This window comes from Pongo abelii, chromosome 10 (assembly GCF_028885655.2).
Source record: "Pongo abelii isolate AG06213 chromosome 10, NHGRI_mPonAbe1-v2.0_pri, whole genome shotgun sequence".
Lineage (NCBI taxonomy): Eukaryota > Metazoa > Chordata > Mammalia > Primates > Hominidae > Pongo > Pongo abelii.
In genome coordinates this window covers 123994788-124014189 of record NC_071995.2, presented here as the reverse complement: position 1 = coordinate 124014189, position 19402 = coordinate 123994788, and the positions used below count along the sequence as shown (strand labels likewise).

Here is a 19402-nt window from a genome sequence, read left to right as displayed (position 1 = left end):
ACTGGGGCTGTGTTAAGCCACTGCCTTTTGTGGAAATGTTACAGCAGCTGTCGGAAACTCACAAAAAAAGGGAACGGGTCCTCTTTGAAATACTCAGACCCCCAGATGCCCTTGCAGCGAAGGCGGCTACGTGTCCCCAGGCTGGCTGGTGAGGCCCAGCAGATGCTGCCGGCTTTCCAGAAAAGCCATCATTTTGCGGATAAAAAGGGACACACTCCAGAGATGCAGCTTTTTGCCTTTACTCAGCCCCCTTCTCACTCCCACCTTCTTCCTGCCTAGAGCACGGATGAAAGACTAGAGGTGGGGCAGCCACGCAGGGCCAAGATGATGACTGCCACATCCTGAGGACAGCAGAGTGCAGCAGACAGGAGCCAGGACTGCTGCACTGTGGAGCTGCTGCCCGGCCCCGGGAGAATGGACTGCCTCCAACTTCCTGTGATGTGAGAGCCATAAACGCTGCTGGGCCAAGCCTGGATCCCGTGGCATGCAGCCACACACAACCCAAGTGACACGCAGCTCTTGCGATGACAAGAAAGGAGCCAGAAACCTGGCTGGCGCTGGGTGTTGGGGGATCTCAGGGTAGAGGGAGCCCAGGGTGCTGGTTGCACACTGAGCAGCACTCCTCGTTGGTCACAAGGGAATGTGGGTAAGTACCAGGGCCCTGGGAAGTGCCCCCAACAATTCGAACCACACAACTCCAGGGCACAGCTGTTGGCAGGCACACAAGCACTACCAGCCTCACACACGCAGATGCAGTCCCCCCTCCAGAGAAAACACACAAGCACACTGCACACACAGCATGGGTGCATGTGCACACACGTATAAATTTATTGCATGAAATTCATCATAGCACTTTCCCCCATATTTTTATAATCCAAAAGGAAAATGATTCAAGAAAGGATTTCATTGTGCTCAGTTTCAAAAAATATAAAAATGAACATCAGATTACAGATACAAGTTCATATGCTGAACTGAATGGTACATACCAACTGCCTGGCTATGCAAACCCGTGACTTGACTTAGGGGTGCTGATGACATGATCTCGACAGGAACCCCCTAGCAACTCTCAGGTGGAGGCAGCACATGGATGCGGTTCCTGGTGAGGACCCTCGGTGACCGCGCTAACCTGGGCTCACAGCTGGAGGGCTCACCCATGAGGGACATGGGTGGACACCCAGTGCTTCACACGCCTAATTCACATTAGAAACATGTAAAGCCATTCAAAGTCTGTGCAATAAAGAGATCCTGTATGAAATCCCCTCGTTCCTTGGAGGGAAGCTGGCCCGGAGGCGCGCTCTGGTTGACGGGTGACGCACGGTCCTCTAGGGCCTGCATTCCATCCATGACACAGACACACGTGAGCACCCAGCCCGCCGGTCCTAGCAGCCAGCTGTGAAAAGCTGTGTCAAATCATGGGGGTTCCTTTGTAACAGCTAAAGCTCAAAGGCATACTGGACCCTGAGGGAAAACAGGAGAGCCTGAGATGGGAAGGGAAGAAAGGGATTTGCACCTTCACAGAGCAAAATGGGACAACAGGAGGGGGAGGTTGAAGACAAGACCTTGGCTCAGGAGTGTGTCTGTCTTCAGCACCAGCCAGCCCCACCGTTCCCGCTGCACTGTGTGTGCAAAGACACACACTCTCACCACAGTGCCACATGTGCGGCCCAGACACTCCCTCCTGGTCTCTGAAGGCCAGAATCCCGCTCCAGTGTGTGGAAGATCCAGGTACCCACCAGATTTAACAAAACAGAGAAACGATCCCTCCCCAAGCCTGCAGAACACTTGGTATGAGCATCCTTTTACAACAGCTGTAGGTTTCTATATAATTTCTTGAGCACACAAAAGTTACAGTGCACACAGGTGAGGCTAAGTGACACGCCAGCCAGTCTGACTCAGAAGCCCTGCAGCTCAGGGATGTCCCGGTACAGATCCAGGGTCTCGGGGTTCGAGAAAGCACCTCCTTGCTCCACGGCTTTTCCAGCGATGATCTGTTTGACGGCAACTTCCACTTTCTTGCCATTGAGCGTATACTGCGAAGGAAAGGTAGAAAAACAAGAACATTTAAACCTGAAGGGGGGAATATCCGCAGCCCTGGATATATCCAGGCCCCAAAGGCCCAGCTCCACCTGGAGCGCCAAGAGTGAATGGGTCTCAGCTCTAAGATGCCTCTCTTCCCACCAGGTCTGCAAACATGCACCGAAGTACGCTGAACTGACCACTGTCCCCTCTGTTTGGGGGATAAAACCTATTCTTCTGAAAGGCAATTTCAAGGACTGGTGCTGAAACCCAACTCTAACACTCTCCACACCCCGCCCCGCCCCCCCGGCACGGCTGTTGAGAAACTGAGGCTATTTCAAAGTTGCCCCGAGGTTACCATGAGCATGTTCATTTTTCTTTTGAGACAGAGTCGCGCTCTGTCACCCAGGCTGGAGTGCAGTGGAGCGATCTCCGCTTACTGCAAGCTCCGCCTCCCAGGTTCACACCATTCTCCTGCCTAAGCCTCCTGAGTAGCTGGGACCACAGGCACCCGCCACCACGCCCGGCTAATTTTTTGTATTTTTGGTAGAGATGAGGTTTCACCAGGATGGTCTCGATCTCCTGACCTCGTGATCCACCCACCTTGGCCTCCCAAAGTGCTAGGATCACAGGCGTGAGCCACCGCGCCCGGCCAAGGATGTTCATTTTTCTAAAGCTGCACACTCCACTGGGCCCCGTTGGGACCCACCACACGTGTCACATCCAAGCTGGCCTCGAGAGGGCCCTCCAGACACCCCACTGACCCCGGCAGTGCATATTCCAGATGGGAATATAAAAAAAGAATCTCTCTCAGGGCTCAGGGTCAGCCTGACCAGGATAAAAATACAGGCACAGACCATTCCTAAATCCCAGCAGGCACCCTGGGCAAGAAAGTTTTCAGGGAAGATGTGGCTCCTGCCACCCCATCTGGGGGAGGCTGGGTGAATTCCTGAACCTGAGTTCATTTCCTCGAATGAAAGGGGGGGTGCCAGCACCTAGGCTGTAAGGCTGTGAGTCACGGGGTGAATGAGTCAGCGCACACACAGCTTCAGAAGTGCCTAGCTACTATGTTTTATGATGATTTTACTTTTATTTATACTTTTTTACTTCTCTATATATTTTATCACGTTATTCTATGATAAAGACTAGTTATTGCCATTACTTCAGAAGTGGCCCAGCTTCCTAGAACTAGAGGCAAGAGCGTCCCCAGGCTCCTATGAACTCCTCCTCGGAGCCAGCCATCTGCACGGGACGGTGTGTTACTTTTTCTCACAGTCGAGCCCTTTCCAAACATTCAGAGCTCCCTCTAAGATTCATGACACATGTGTTTCACCTTGAATCCAAACAAGCCCTTGGCAGTGTTGGTGTGTTGTGGGCTAGGAAACTTCAGGAGCAACAGAGACCAGTAACGAGCCCTTGATCACTGGCGCCTTTTTTTTTTTTTTTAACCTGAGATGTAATTCAAATTCATTCACTTGAAAACTCAGTCGACGTGTGAACTAATTAAGGATCTAAGCGCCAGCTTCCAAGGGCCTGCCTGTCACTTCATGTGGTGTCACCGGCCCTCCCACTGTGAGATGCAAACGTCTCGCCTGTTCCGTGCCCCGCTGCGCTTCACACGGGGGTCCACGTGCAGCTCACGGGAGCTAATACGGCCACCTTCCACCCGCTGGCAAAATACAGCAGCATCCTCTTGAAAGAAATCCTGCTACTGTTTCCTCTGGGGAGAGGGGAAAGGTAGAGGAAAGGGAAAGAGAAAGGAAGAAGCCACCACTCCCCTGCCCGCCCCCACACCGGCTCCTGCACGAGGCCTCCCCAAGTGGACAGGAGCCCAGCAGCCTCCTGTCAGGAAGGGCCAGACATCCCAGCCATGACCCGAGCAAAGGCCCGCTGGACTTGGGACAGCCATGGCTGCCTGAGGGCTGCAGTCGGGAAGCCCTCAAATGCCAGGAGTCCATTCCACTTGGCCATGACCCTCGCGGGGTCCCCAGGTCTTTATTCTGGGTGAGCAGAAGGCAGAGCTGACTATGGACACCCCTTCCTTGGGCAAGACCCCTCATCTCTCTGGGTTTCCTCATCTGTAAGATGGGTGTGAGGAAGACAAGCTTGTCCCGCCTCACCAGGGTTACAGGACCAGCTCCCCACCTCCCATTCACTCACCAGACACCAAAAGCACCTGCTGTTTGCGAGGCAGTCAGCTGAGCTCTGAAGAAAAGGAGGTAGACCCACAAGGTTCCTGTCCTCAAGGGGCCTCCACTCCACCAGAAAGATGTGAACATACACAAGAGCTCACCCTTAGCACACCCACAATAAACACTGTCAAAGCTAAAGATGGAGGCCAGGACACTGTTCAAACAGGAAATGCAGGGAAAGCCTCTCTGACTTTTGCACACAGAGCAACTGAGATCAGGTGTGTGGAAGGGCTTGGCACAGCGTGCCGTGCACACCTACTCCGAATGAAGGCTGATGGTGAGTGGAGGCAGCGCAGAAACAGAGGCACGGGGACTGCGTTCTGGGCATCCTGTGGCCTACGGCACCCACCAGAGAGGCTCTGTTGTCAACCCATCTTAGAGATGGGGAAACTGGGGCTTGGATGCTGAGTTGCCGAAAGTCATGCCTCAGGGGCGGGGGGGGGCGGGGCCAGGGCTAAGTGACAGAGCCCCTGTGCATAAAGACCCTCAGAGAACCCGCTGTGAAGGCTGGCAGCAAGGACTACGCCAGCCAGAGCCTCCCCAGTCCCCTGGGACCGCTCACTCCAATGGTGCCGCATCACCACCCTGAGCTGTGGTGGGCAGGTGAGGGGCTCCTCTCCTCGTGTCACAGGTCAGAGACGGGATGAGTCTTACTCAACACGAGGAGTGTGGCTGGCTCTGGGCCCAGATCTCTCCTGAGCCCTCGCCAGGAACCCCCTAAATGCTGAAAATGGCACTGGCTTCCCAGGGAACAGAAGCGGCAGTGTCTCTCCATGCAGAGGCAGAGATGGGCCGCCGCCTATTCCCACCGCTTGGATGCGCCCCGGGCTCAGGCTGTTCTCGGGGTGGTGAGGGGAGGGTAGCCCACTCCCTACAAGCAACATGTGAAGGGTCAGACCTGCAACAGGCTCTCCTGCCTCAGCAAGGCCCCAGGACTTTGCAGATGAGATCTCAGTTGTCCTCTTCTGACCCTGAAGTGGGTACAGTTCCTGAATGGGCAGGCTGGGGCCATGCCGTGTCACCTCCCTGTGGAGGCTGGGCCCCTCCCTAGCTCAGCAATAAAAGAGGTAAATCCTCTCCTAAGCCTGCCACCAGGGCTCGAAAATGTAAGGACATTCAAAAATCTGGAAGAACCCTCCAAATAACTTCCCGAATGGACCCAGGAGAAGACCCAATCTGGAGAAAGAGCCCAGAGCCCAGCTGGGCACCCTGGCCGCAAGCCCACAAAAGCCAGGACAACTGGGGAAAGAAACGTGCTGAGTTTTCGCCCTTCATAATAAATTGTTCCACTACTCTTGTGATCAAATATGGTTTGGTAATAACTGTTTTGGCAGCAAAAGACCCAAGTTCTTCTTCAATAATATAAAGCCAAGGGGACAAATGCAAATTCCAGTTCCCTAAAATGTTCCAGATGAGACAGCACTGATTCACCGAAGGCAAACCTTAGACCCTCATCAGAAAAAGACAATAAGGGTCACTGATTCAAGAATTACCTTCTTGGAGAGCACCAGTGGCCCCACAGAGATACGCCAAGAGTCACCAACCAAAAAAAAGAGAAAAGGAAAGAGATGGATGGAAAGCCCCAAGCTGCAGGGCTCTTCCCACGCAGAACCAGAACGCAAAGGAAACATGTGGACACCACAAAAAACAACCAACACCGCAGATGTGGACAGGTGCTGGGAGGAGGAGCAACAGGGGTCCCGAGTGGGAGTCAGCGCAGATGTGGACAGGCACCAGGAGGAGGAGGCACAGGGTCCCAAGTAGGAATCAGTCTTCCAGGGATGGTCAGGGATTGCACGCCGTGGCCGTGCTGCAAGCGCTCTCCCCAGCCCCCACTCCTGGACAGGTTGTTTTGAAGATGTTGAAATTAACTTTTAAGGCAAAGAGAATGATCTACGGGTTTCAAAGTCAATGGCATCACATATTTCAACATTCTCCAGGAAGCAGCCTCTCCTGGTAAATCCTGTCTCTGGTTACACCTCACAGAATCAGCCCTGCTCCCGGGCAACATCAAAGTCAGCTTCCCCTGGGAGCCCAGTGAGTATCTGCTCCCATCTTCTCCTTAATGAACAGCCATTCCGTAGGCTTCAAATACAGCCTGCCACTGTCTAAATTGTGTACATTCACACACACACACACACACACACAGCAGCTTCTGTCAGCTTGCGGGGCATCCATTTTGTAAGCAATGCAAATGAAAGCTGTGATCCAATCTGGGTGACCCTCCTTCTCCCCCACTTAGAATCAAAGCAGAGTTACTGGGGCCAGGGGCTGGGGGATGACGACACAGCCTTAGGAAGACCTGCCTCTAAAAAGAGTCAAGTCTTGTCCGTACCGGCAGAACTTAAAATTAAAAGGCAAGAGCAATGACTCCTAGCAGCACTTTAAAAAGTTAAAATTGGCTGGGTAGAGTGGCTCACGCCTGTAATCCCAGCGCTTTGGGAGGCTGAGGTGTGTGGATCACTTGAGGTCAGGAGTTGGAAACCAGCCTGGCCAACATGGCAAAACCCCGTCTCTACTAAGAATACAAAAATTAGCCAGGCATGCTGGCATGTGACTGTAATCCCAGCTACCAGTTAACTCAGGAGGCTGAGGCAGGAGAACTGCTTGAACCTGGGAAGCAGAGGTTGCAGTGAGCTGAGATTGAGCCATTGCATTCCAGCCTGGGTGACAGAGAGACTCAGTCTCAAAAAAATAAATAAATAAATAAAAAGTTAAAATTAATGTTCTCATTAAAAATTTTGAGAATACACTAAAACCAGGGGGTAGCAGGGAGAAGCCAGTTGGACCTGCAGGGCTGGGCCCGCTAACCCTCCGAACATGGGTATTTAGCAGAAGTTGCTTTAAATGCAGTCTCAGGAAGGGTAGGAAAAAGGATGGCAGGGAGAGGATGGCGTTGCTAGGCAACGTGGACAAACGATATATAAAGCACCAGCAAGCTGCTCAGATGTAAGCGCCCCTCAATGTGTGGGCTCGTGGGGCGATGGCTGCGGTCTCCTCGCTGGCGGGAGATGGCCATACCGGGATGCCCTTGGTTTCCAGGATGAGGCTGGGCACATGTCGCGCAGACAAGCCCACGCGGATGGCGTCACGGATCCTCTTAACCAAGTCAGGCTGGAAGGTGTGCCTGGAGGCCATCTTCAGGAAGAGGATTACCCTCTCCTCCCTGCACTTGTTATACTGGGGGACACACAGGCTGTCCTCCACCTCCTCGAAGGATTCCACTGTGGAGACAGGAGAGGGTGCACATTCACGCAGGGGGCCCCTCAGTGTGGGGTCGGGCCTCACAGCAACCCGGCAGAGCAGGAGGGGCAGGCTGGGTCACCCCCAAGCCTACCAGGGTGCCTGTGTTATCCCAGTCCACCCGGGAGGAGTGCCTTGGAGGGACATTTGCTGAGGAAGCCGTCTCACAAGTGGAAGAAAACTCATCACTGGGGAGGCAGACAGAGCTTCAGTTTGGCAGGATGGGTGATGGTCTACCAGAAGGCCAGGTGTGGGCCTTACTTAATGAGAAATTAGTTCAAGCTAAAAAAGAGGGCCGGGCATGGTGGCTCACGCTTGTAATCCCAGCACTCTGGGAGGCTGAGGTGGGAGGATCACTGAAGTCCAGGAGATTGAGACCAGCCTGGACAACATAGGGAGACTTTGTCTCTACAAAAAATTAAAAACTAAGTTAGGCATGGTGACACACGCCTGGAGACACAGCTACTCGGGAAGCTGAGGCAGGAGGATCGCCTGAGCCCAGGAGGTCGAGGCTACAGTGAGCTATGATTGCGCCACTGCCCCCCAGCCTGGACAACAGAGTGAGACCCTGTCGGCCTCCCAAAAAAGGAAGCAGGTGGCTGGGCACAGTGGCTCACACCTGTAATTCCAACACTTTGGGTGGCCTAAGTGGGTTGATTACTTGAGCTCAGGAGTTTGAGACCAGCCTGGCCAACATGGCAAAACCTCATCTCTACAAAAAATACAAAAATTAGCTGAGCATAGTGGTGCACACCTGTAGACCCAGCTACTCAGGAGGCTGAGGTGAGAGGATTGCTTGAGCCCAGGAGGCGGAGGTTGTAGTGAGCTGAGATCACACTACTGCACTCCAGCCTGTGTAAGAGAGTAAGACCCTGTCTCAAAAAAAAAAAAATAAATAAAAAGGAAGCAGGTGCCTGTGGTGGGGACTCCACTGGAGGGAGGAACAAAGGCTAGAATCAGACATCAGGATTTCTCTACCCTGGCCACACAAACGACCCTGACATAAGTTTAGGACTCTGACCGAAGCACTAGCGTACGAGGCCACCTGACTGACTCTGCGGCCTGGGCTGGGTCTGGGTCCCTGGGCCGGGGAGTTTGAAGGCCCACAGGTGACTCCACTGTACAGCTGTGAGACCCACAGGCCTACACTCTCTGTGCTTGGTGTCCTGCATGATGCTGTGTGACCTTCAGCAATCCTGAACCCTCTCTGTGCTTCTGGTTTCTTCAACCATAAAGAGTAGACACAAGTTGGCCGGGCGTGGTGGCTCATGCCTGTAATCCCAGCACTTTGGGAGGCCGAGGCAGGTGGATCACTTGAGGTCAGAAGTTCGAGACCAGCCTGGCCAACACGGTGAAACCCCATCTCTACTGAAAATACAAAAACTAGCTGGGCATGGTGGTGCATGTCTATAATCCCAGCTACTGAGGAGGCAGAGGTTGCAGTGAGCCAAGATCGCGCTCCAGCCTGGGTGACGAAGCGAGACTCTGCCTCCAAAAAAAAAAAAAAAAAAAAGAATAAATAGACACAAGTAACCAGCCCGGCAGAGCTCACCAGGAGGATGAGCTATAATGAGGAAGGGGATGGGCAAAGGGACCTTAAAGACCCCATTTGAGGTTTTATGAGGACGGCAGTGTGGGCAAGGTATGTTCTGGAAAGGAGGTCAGGCTCACAAACGTCCACTGTCACACCAGAGACCAAGGGGCCAGAGTTATGCCAAAGGTGGGGCCTTTGGAAAGGGCCCCTGGGGCTCCCGCCAGGACCCTCCTCCTTCCTGGAGACTGGAGAACGCTCAGGGAGGGGAAGCACGTACCAATGTTATAGATTTCCGAGCTGCCGAACCGCACCCCGTTGGGGTTGAGTGTGCCATCACTGGAAAGAGAGACGAGGTCAGGGCCGCACCGCAGCTCTGGAGTGAGGCAAGTCCCAGGGGTCCCACGGGAGGGCAGTCACCCCCCACTTCCCCATGGCATCCCCCAGGACTAGTCACGGACACTCCCCTCCCCAGCTCCTTGCCCTGCCACCCAGCTCTTTCTCCCTCTCAGGTTAAAGCTCTACATCGAGGGAGGCAGGAACATCTATCATCTCACTCCCTTCCCACCTGCACACGTGTCCCCCATTGCAGGTGTGGACGCTACTGTGCCTTTGCTGTGGAACCCCCATCCTGACACTCCCTACCCGAGAACCCCATCGGGAAGGAAGCTGGCACAGAGATGCCCCGCCCCAGGAATGACACAGGAAGGGTCCAAGATGGGGGACAGTCAGCCATGTTGCAGACTGAGCAGACAATGCTTCCTCGGAGGGGGTCTTCAGGCCCAGGAATGGTGTGTGCATGGGCACAGGGGAGGGGAAGCATGGCGCACCAGCCGGTGGGGGCTGGGGGGTCCCAGACACCAGCAGAGGTGTGGGTGGTGTGGACACCCTGGTGCTGAAGTGGAGTGGGGTGCCCAGGAAGGGGGTCACTGACTTTTACAGAAAGCGCTTCCTCCCCCCACCCCCATGCCTCTGGAAGGTGGGGCTCTGGGGAAGAAAATCCGACTCCGCAGCCCTTACCTCCGGCCAAGCATGACGATGCCTCCGGTCTTGGGGTTGATTCTGCAGTAGTCGCCATGAGCCCAGATACCTGCAAGGACAGCAGAGGCGCCCAGTCATCCCGAGGAGAAGGGGCCGTGACAGGCTGCCTGGACAGAAGCTGGGTGTAGGTCCGCAGACATCACTGGGGCCCAGAGGCAGGTCTGGTGTGGGGCTGGGGGCCGGAGGGAGCCAGACTGTTCCTGCCCCAAGGAACATGCCCTCTAGTGGGGCTGCTGCCCAGGCAGCTCTGACACAGCCGGCGAGGAGGAACACAGCTCCTCAGGCACCAGCAAGGACCTGGGAATTCACAGAGGGCAGGACCAAGCTCGGCCAGGCCACTGGGGGTCAACAGGAGTGTCTGGAGACAACCCTGAGTGTAGCACAGGAAAGAATAAGCCATGTCTTGGGAAGCAAGAGTGGCCGGGGCAGCGGAGGGCACAGGGTGTGCAGAGGTTGGGGCCAGATCTTGGAATGGAATACACAAGTTCATGACCAGGAAGGAGGCTACTGCAACAGTCCCAGTCATGCAGGCTTGAACCAAAGCATTAGCCACATGGACAGAGAGCCGATTAGCAGGTAAAACCCAGGGGATGAGGAGACGGGGAAGAGGAAAGAGCCAGGGGTGACAGCAACACAGTGTCAGCAGGCCACGTGAGTGGCCACATGTGCAGCTGTTCAGAGAAGGCCTGCGTGCTGGGGTGGCACCATGAAGCTGATGGACCAAAGGGATCAAACCCCAGCTTTGGATGCAGCCTCTAAGGAGAGAGGTTCCTTTGCCACATCCTCCACCCAGGAGCCAAACAGTGAAGAGAAGCTGCACAGCCGAGAGAGTCACCAACACAGCCGAGAGAGTCACCAAGGGAGCAGTTAACCAGCTGGGGGCCGCCTCCTGCTGACACCCACCCCCCAGCCCTTGATCAGCCACACTGAGGGGAACTGGCTGGCCGTAATCAAAAGCGCATCTCTGCCGTTTTGTAATGCCAGAAGTCATCTGCCTCAGCAGCAGGCTGGCCTCCTGCAATAACGCCCCGAAGATTTCCTGCGATCCGGGAAGGGAAAACAGTAAAGAAGCCAGCTTCTGTGTCTTCACTGACGGGCGGCAGCCTCGGAAGGCATCTCCTCCCTCCCAAATCTCGAGACACTTCTCCACTCTGTGGCAAGAGCTAACCCAAACAGCTCATGACTCAACAGCTACCTAGTCTATTCACGCGTTCATGTGACATCGTGAAGGAGACGCTGCCACAAGCCACCACCAAGCCTTCTATGGGGACGAAGACCAAGGAGACTGTGTACAGGAGTGCGTGGTCCCTGGGAGGCAGCTGAAGAGAATGAAATGAGCCCTAAGCTACTTATTCCAATGCAAAAAAAACAGAATTGCAGGCCTTCAGGTCTTTCCTCCCGCCTCCCCAAGCTAGAGAATGAAACCAATTCTTTCTCATTGGACTTTGAAAAGATTCACATACACAAATAAGGAAAAAAAAAATCCACTCCTAGGCTTGCAATTGATGTGCCTGGCTTCTGCAGGGCCACACCTGTATGGCTACTCAGCAAAATGAGTTTATGAATGGCAGACCTGGGAAGATGAGAGCTGCAAGCCGGTGCCGCTCACCTGGGAATCCTGCCTCATTCTGGAACTTCAGTGCCAGCAACAACATACAGTCTTGTTTGCCTGGAGTCAGATCTCCCTTTAATCGGATGGGAAATTTCTGGGTTTTCTGGGCCATCTGTAGTACTGTGCCCTAATTACTGAGACCCCGGAAATGCAGAGAAAAAGGAGGATGTAAATCCACTCTGAAGAAATGTTTTTTGTGGAAACTTCCCCGACACACTTTGATCCCTTGCAAAGCCACGCTGAGAGGAGGAATCCACTAGTGGCTGGCTCCAGGGCACCACAGAGGAAGCGGCCTGATGGCAAAACAAAGCCGCAGAAACAAAGTCTTCCTTTCTAAAGCAGACTGAACAGATTTAGATCATTCTCATTCTTCGAGGCACTGACTTAAGCTTCGAGTCTCCTGGGAGCTGAGGCGAAAGTGGAAATACGGTGGGAACAGGTGACTGCCGATAACAGACCAGGCCTGTTTGGAATGTGGCATCTGCAATGACCTAAATCTTAAGTCTGCTTTTACTTTCTTTTAAAATTTTAAGTTTTTAAAAATAATAAAAAGCGGTCAGGCCTGATGGCTCATGCCTGTAATCCCAGCACTTGGGGAGGCCGAGGTGGGTGGATCACAAGATCAGGAGTTTGAGACCAACCTGGCCAACATAGTGAAACCCCGTCTCCACTAAAAATACAAAAATTAGCTGGGCGTGGTAGCGCGCACCTATAATCCCAGCTACTTCTGCCTACTTCTGAGGCAGAAGAAGCTGAGATCGTGCCACTGCACCCCAGCCTGGGCAACAGAGCAAGATACCATCTCAAAAAATAAAAATAAAAAGCCATAAAGAAAACCAAAATGGGCTCATAATCTCACCACTCATATAAGCCCTTATTCACACTCATTATTCATTTATTCACACAATCACACATATATACTTCCTTTTTAAAATTTACACAAGGCTGGGTGTGGCGGCTCATGCTAGTAATTCTGGCACTTGAGGAGGCTGAGGCAGGAGGCTTGCTTGAGCTCAAGAGTTCGAGACCAGCCTGGTCAACATAGAGAGACCTCATCTCTACAAAAAATACAAAAATTAACCAGGCATGGTAGCACACACCTGTAGTCCCAGCTACTTAGGAGGCTGAGGCAGGAGGATCCTTTGAGCCCTGGAGATTAAGGCTGCAGTGAGCGGAGACCACAGCACTACACTCCAGCCCAGGGCCAGAGACCCTGTCTCTAAAATAAAAAAATTAAAATTTACACCAAAGGGATGCTACGTCCTCTGTTCTTAAACTCTCATTTTCACTTACTAACATCCTGGGTATCTTTCCATACCAGCACATGGCCTGTTTACATTTTCACCTGGCATCATTTTTTAAGGTAACGATGTTCATAAACCCACTCTGAGTTGTGGAAAGGAAGGCTTGCTCTTGTTGCTTGGTTTTGCCATCACGCCATTTCCTATACAGCCCAAGAATCTCTCAGCGCTGGTGCTTGAGGAGGGGTCTAAGTGCAGCCTATGTTCACCCTGTCCATGATAAACAGCTTCAGATCTCATTATCTGATCTGCCTTTGTCTTTCCATATTTATTCATATCTCTCACCTACACCCAGGAAGTATCGGAGGAAGCTACCTTTAAAACTGACTTCATGATAGGATTATTCAAAGAGAAGAAAAATCTTACTCTAAAGGTAAGAGGACTACAAAAACAAAGCAATGATTTCAGCTCTGAGTTTCCTGGCAGCCAAGGCAAAAATGGAAATATAACACGTCACAAAGTACTTGTCTTCTCCAAGAAGGAATATCAGTTTCAAAAAAAGATTATTCTGAAATTAATCCTGAGAGACATCTATCACATGAACCCTTGCACATGTGACAAAAAAAGTGACAGAAAAGAGAGTTTTCAAAGAGCAATATTACAGAAGATGAAGGGCCATCATTTGTTGGATGGATCCTCAAGCTGAGATTCTAATCCTTTTGGCCTCTCCTCCCAAGGCAGGAGGCCCTGCCCTCCTCTTCAGGGTCATCTGAAGAGTGTTTCTCTACATCCACTCTTGCTTTTCTGCATTCGTCTGTCTGCACAGCTGCTCACGGCAGGAGCCAAGGTGGGGCATAGGTGCAGCAGGGATGCAGTGGAGGCTGAGCCACCCCTGGGGGGATGCCCCACACTGCTGCAGGAAGGCGCTATTCCAGGTACAATGGCTTTAACGGTGACACGCAAACACGCAAGGCAGGAAGGATACCTGGCAAATCCTACCACTTGCCGCCTTCTGATTCTCCATACGTGATCTGTGCTAAACCACATTACCTTTTGAGAGACTGCAGAAAGCAAGTACTGAGTATAAATAACTCTGGAACAGAAGGCTTGCTAAACGATGAATTATATAGCAGCAATAACTCGAGACTGCTTATGAAATAAGATTAGAGGGAGGCAGGAATCAGAGCTTTAAATAAAAGCCTTCCCTGCTTTGGGGCAAGGCACCACTCAAAAGACGACACCCAAGGGTGTCAGTCTATGTGAGAGTGACGTGTCGGGTTGTAAATTCTTCCACTGCAAAAGCGCTCTTCCTCCAGCATCTCCATGAGGACTGGATGATGGTGAGAGACACGAAGGAAGAGACCCGAGCCAGACACCACTTCCCCATGCTGCTCCTCGTGAACAGGCAGGCATCACCCTGTTTCAGCGAGTGGGCCCTGCACCCTCCACCCTCCCACATGCAAACCAGAGGCTCGTGCCAGCTCCCAGCAGCAGGGGCTGGGGCCGAGAGGCTCTGGGCAGAGGTGGCTGAGATTCAACTAAACCAGATTACAGTTGCACACGATAGCTTCAAGCTGAAGACAACAAGATATTGATCAAAAATTCATTATCCCCCCACTGGTGGAATGAGCTATAAGCAGCTTCTCTAAGCCCTGGTGGGGGAAGGAAGAGGGGAGGGGCACGATGGTACAGAATTAGACACAGAAGGCCCAGCCAAGGCAGAGGCTGGCCAGCTCTGTCTGCATCTCTCCAACCGACCTGGGAATTTGGAGAAATACGCCTTCCTGTACTTGTTGCCGTTCTCATCGTTCCAGAAGTGTGTGGGCTGGCAAGGGATCGGCTTAGTACACACCAGCTCGCCGCTCTCTCCCCAGACCGCCTTTCCTGGTATGGGAGAATTAAAAATAAGCCCAACACACACCACAGCCACACACCCTGGCTTTCTCTCTCTCTTTCTTAAGCTATTACTTATTATGCAATATTCCAGACATATACAAAGGTACAGAGATGGTCTACGCCCCACACACCGGTCACGGCAGCCTAATAATGCGTTCCTCCCAGATGAAGTCCCCTCCCTGTGTGCTCCCCAAAATCGCTGTCTCGGACGTAGTGATTTGTTATTCCCATGTGTGTTAACATTTCTGCTCCATCCGCACGCATCCTTGAATAGCATATGTCGTCACTCTGCATGCCTTTGAACACACACACGCTGTCCTTCTATGTGTCCCGCGTCTTCCTGTGCTCACTCAGCATGACATCTGGGCTCGTTTGGGCTACTAGGGCTCACTCTGGTTCATTCATATTCACCACTTGGTCATTCTCCACATGTGATCACCGAGTTTCTTCCTCCCAAAGATGGACATTTCTATTGTTCCCAATTTTGTTTTCCATTACAAATCATGGGGCACTACAAACATTCTTGCATGGATCACAAGTAAGTCTTCTGGGAGTGGAATTCCCAGATCACAGGGCACATATGCACATTCAGCTTCACTGACTCCTCCCACATTGCTCTGCAGAGCAGGTGCACTGAGCCCTGCTCACCCCTCCTAGCACAGCTGGATTTCTAGCTGCCAGGCCCAGCATAGCGGGAGACTATCCCTTCAATGACCAGGTCCTCAGAAGCTCAGAGCTGGCTACTGCCTGTGTATCCAGCACCAGGGTTCAGATGCAGGGCAACGACCACCCACCTGCCCACTGTTCCCGAGCACACAGCTCTCCATCTGTCCTCCAGCTCGGCCCTGACCTCTCAGAGGCTGGGGACCAGAAGCCCGGTGGGTGTTAAACCAAGCTGGGGGGAAAGGACGTCACACTGCAAGTTACAGGGGCCTCCCCTCCGAGGGCTGTTTTGGAGAACTATGACCAAGCAAAGTTACATATCCGAACGCTCCCAAGCTCCCAACTCACGCCTAATCACAGAAAGAAACAGTTGGTGGAGCCATCACCTTCCTCGTTCCACGCTTCCACGGCCATGCCCAGGTTCCGGGCCTGAATCTCCCCTTTATACACAGGAAGAGAAAAATTGTGGCCCATGAAGCAGGAGATGATGTCGGTGCCTCCTGCAAGCAATGGCAAAGGGAGATTCAAAATTCAGAAGCCCAAGACAAATTGTGTTAAATTAGTGAGCAACAAAGGAGAAAGTGCCAAGAGGACAAATATCTACTCTCCCAGACAAACACTGCAACATCCCAGACAGGTGGGGCATCTTTTCAGGGAGCAGTGGGAGAGGTGATATGGAAATTAGAATGAACCCCCCCACATCTAGTGATTGACGTTTTAGCCGAGCCTTCCTGCCAGAGGATCCGCTAAGTAAATGACCTCCTGTGGTCATGCTGAAATTCAAGACTCAGGATCACAGAAAATGGAAGCTTTGCCTGTGATACCTACCTGGCGGGCACTGCCTAGACGGACCTGTCACATGGGAAGGCTTGAGTGCCATGGTTTACGTGGATTTAATGGTTGGAAAAACAGAAATGTGGCCGGGCGCGGTGGCTGATGCCTATAATCCTAGCACTTTGGGAGGCTAAGGTGGGCAGATTGCCTGAGCTAAGGAGTTCGAGACAAGCCTAGGTGACATGGTGAGACCCCATCTCTACTAAAAATACAAAAAAATTAGCCAGGCGTGGTGGCGCGTGCCTGTAATCCCAGCTACTCAGGAGGCTGAGGCACAAGAATCGCTTGAACCCGGCAGGCGGAGGTTGCAGTGAGCCAAGATTGTGCCACTGCACTCCAGCCTGGGCAACAGAGCAAGATTCTGTCAAAACAAACAAACAAACAAAAAGTTCCCAGCTGCAAGATCATGGAGTGTGATTTTATTTCTTCCTTCAGGCAGAGAATAAAATGTGATGTCTTCTCTGCCATTTCATGTCACTGACTGATGTGTCCCAAGAAAATGAGTGAGTCACGTTCGTTTCTGCCACCATCAAGGTTGAGCAGGGCTCCTGACCTCCTTCCTGCTGCTCACCCTGCTGGTGGGAATGGCTCAGACCCCCCACCTCAGGCCGAGGAACCAACAGTGGGGAGGAAGGCGGGGGGGTCGGCCTCAGGCTTTGGGCAAATGGCACCTTTTTTTTTTTTTTTTTTTTTTTTAGATGGAGTTTCGCCCTTGTTGCCCAGGCTGGAGTGCAGTGGCACGATCTCGGCTCACTGCAACTTCCACCTCCCAGGTTCAAGCGATTCTCCTGCCTCAGCCTCCCTAGTAGCTGGGATTACAGGCATGTGCCACCATGCCCAGCTAATTTTGTATAAATGGCACCTCTTAAAGAGGTGCTTCGAGAGTATGTTTTTAAATCACAAGGAGAAAAATCAGAACTACAAATATGTAAAAATAAATTAAAAGTGACCCAGGCCAGGCACAGTGGCTCATGCCTGTAATCCCATCATTTTGGGAGGCCAAGGTGAGAGAATCACTCGAGCTTAGGAGTTCAAGAACAGCCTGGGCAACATGGTGGAACCCCGTCTCTACAAAAAATAAAAAAACATAGCTGAGCATGGTGGCGTGCACCTGTGGTCCTAGCTACTCAGGAGGCTGAGGTGGGAGGATCACTTGAGCCCGGGAGGTGGAGGCTGCAGTGAGCCTTGATCGCGTCACTGTGCACTCCAGCCTGGGCAACAGAGCAAAACCCTGTCTTTAAAAAAAAAAAAAAAAGTGACCGAAAGATTTCTATGGGCAGCAATGGAATCAACTCTTAAGTCCCGTGAAGGGGAACTGAGGTGTATACCCTAAACTACATCTGTGTAAAAATGGGGTGCTCTCACCCCATTTACACACACTCACACACACTCAAGCACACATGCTCACCTACGCACAGAACATCTCTGAAGGGATCGACGTCGGCTTCCTTGGGGAAGGGGGCGGCAGCAGTGAGGACATCTTTGTGGACTCTGAATTTTTTACCAAGTGCATGAACCATTTTCTAAAGCACCACTTTATGTTAAGAAAAAAGTTATGAGAAAAAATGCACTTGGGGGCCAGACACAGTGGCTCATGCCTGTAATCCCAGCACTTTGGGAGGCCAAGGTAGGTGGATCACCTGAGGTCAGGAGTTCGAGACCAGCCTGACCAACACAGTGAAATCCCATCTCTACTAAAAATATAGAAAAATTAGCTGGGCTTGGTGGCACATGCCTGTAATCCCAGCTACTTGGGAGGCTGAGGCACAAGAACTGCTTGAACCCAGGAGGTAGAGGTTACAGTGAGCTAAGATTGCACCCACTGCACTCCAGCCTGGGTGACAGAGCAAGATTCTGTCCCAAAAAAAAAAAAAAAAAAAAAAAAAAATTACTCTTGGAATCCACATATAATACACCCATATATATACATACATGAGTGTGCATGTACACATCCATATATACCTGTTTTCCACCTGCAAAAATGACCGCACCTTGTAATTCTGCAATCTGATGTTTTCATTCATCGTGGCCATGTTTCAATGTCCATCAGTGTATTTCATGCACTTCTAATGGCTGCATAAATTAAGACTGTACCCTAAATTATTCAATCAATTTCCTTCTGGTGGGCATATAGGTAGTGTCTATTTTTTACTTATATAAACAATGTTGCAATATTTGTCCTTCCATATAGTGGATTCTCACTATTTGCAGAATCTATTTTGGGGAATTTGCCTACTCACTAAAATGTATGTTACACCTCCAGATCTATACTCTGGAGCTTTTGCGGTCACTCTCAGACATTGCAGAGCAGTCAAAACCCTAAGTCACCCAGGCACATTCCCACTGAGGTCACACAAGGTGACCCAGCCTCCCTGCTTCGCTCTCACACACAGGAGCCCGGGGCAGGGTGCTCTCTCCCCGGGCGTGGCATCCCAGCTCTGGCACCTGACAGTTGGGCAGCCTTGGGCAAGTCACTGAACGCTTCTGAACTGCATTTTCTCTTCTGCAAGATAAAAAATGTAGAACCTACCAAGATGTATTGTTTTGGATTTTAAGACTGTAATCGATGTGAGAGGTGTGTGTGTGTATATATAAATATATTTCCCCCAGGAGCAATGGTTCCGTATGGGTTCAGTGTTCACAGTGACTTTGTGGAACATCACTGCCTCAGATCATGAGAAGGGACTGTGCGTATTGGCTGCCAGTGGACTGTGTCCTTGGGATGAATCCAAGCACTGGGCAGAGGTGTGCATACTTATGGGGCCAGCGGGGATGGCTGGAAGGACTGTCCCCCCCGGGGCCATACCTGAGATGGAGCCTAGGAGGATACTGCTCTTGATGCACCTGTAGACATACTCGTAGCTCTGGGCTTTCAGTGGGGAGCCAGTGGACAGGATCGTGTGGAGCATCTGGAGACTGTGGGTTTCCACTGGGGTGCAGAGTCACCAAAAGATTAAAACTAAACCCAGTGCCTGAAGCCTCACTCGCAAGCAGGAAATAGGATGGATTTAATTTCCTTGATTGGCAGTACAGGGAATGAGTACTGAAGAGGCACACTCACCCGGCTTCATGGCCTTCTCTTCCAGCACCGACAGCCACTTGGCCCCGGTTACCAGGATAGTGATGCTAGGGT

The 19402-nt window shown here is 51.9% G+C and overlaps 1 protein-coding gene across 5 annotated transcripts in view; it reads right to left on the bottom strand.

Annotated features, from left to right (window-relative positions):
- Positions 1 to 804: 804 nt before the first annotated feature.
- Positions 805 to 19402, bottom strand: part of AACS (acetoacetyl-CoA synthetase) — a 79261-nt gene continuing 60663 nt past the window's right edge. Inside the window, exons 11-18 of one of the 5 annotated variants that reach the window (XM_024256864.3) lie at positions 19331 to 19395; positions 19076 to 19198; positions 15822 to 15935; positions 14635 to 14760; positions 10003 to 10072; positions 9263 to 9321; positions 7230 to 7432; positions 805 to 2030 (exon numbers count right to left, since the gene is read on the bottom strand). In XM_024256864.3, the coding sequence (XP_024112632.2) occupies positions 1893 to 2030; positions 7230 to 7432; positions 9263 to 9321; positions 10003 to 10072; positions 14635 to 14760; positions 15822 to 15935; positions 19076 to 19198; positions 19331 to 19395 (898 nt within the window). In that variant the 3' untranslated portion in view covers positions 805 to 1892. The remainder of the gene's footprint in view (positions 2031 to 7229; positions 7433 to 9262; positions 9322 to 10002; positions 10073 to 14634; positions 14761 to 15821; positions 15936 to 19075; positions 19199 to 19330; positions 19396 to 19402) is intronic. The other 4 variants (XM_024256865.3, XM_024256866.3, XM_054527732.2 and 1 more) reach the window with 4 other exon arrangements.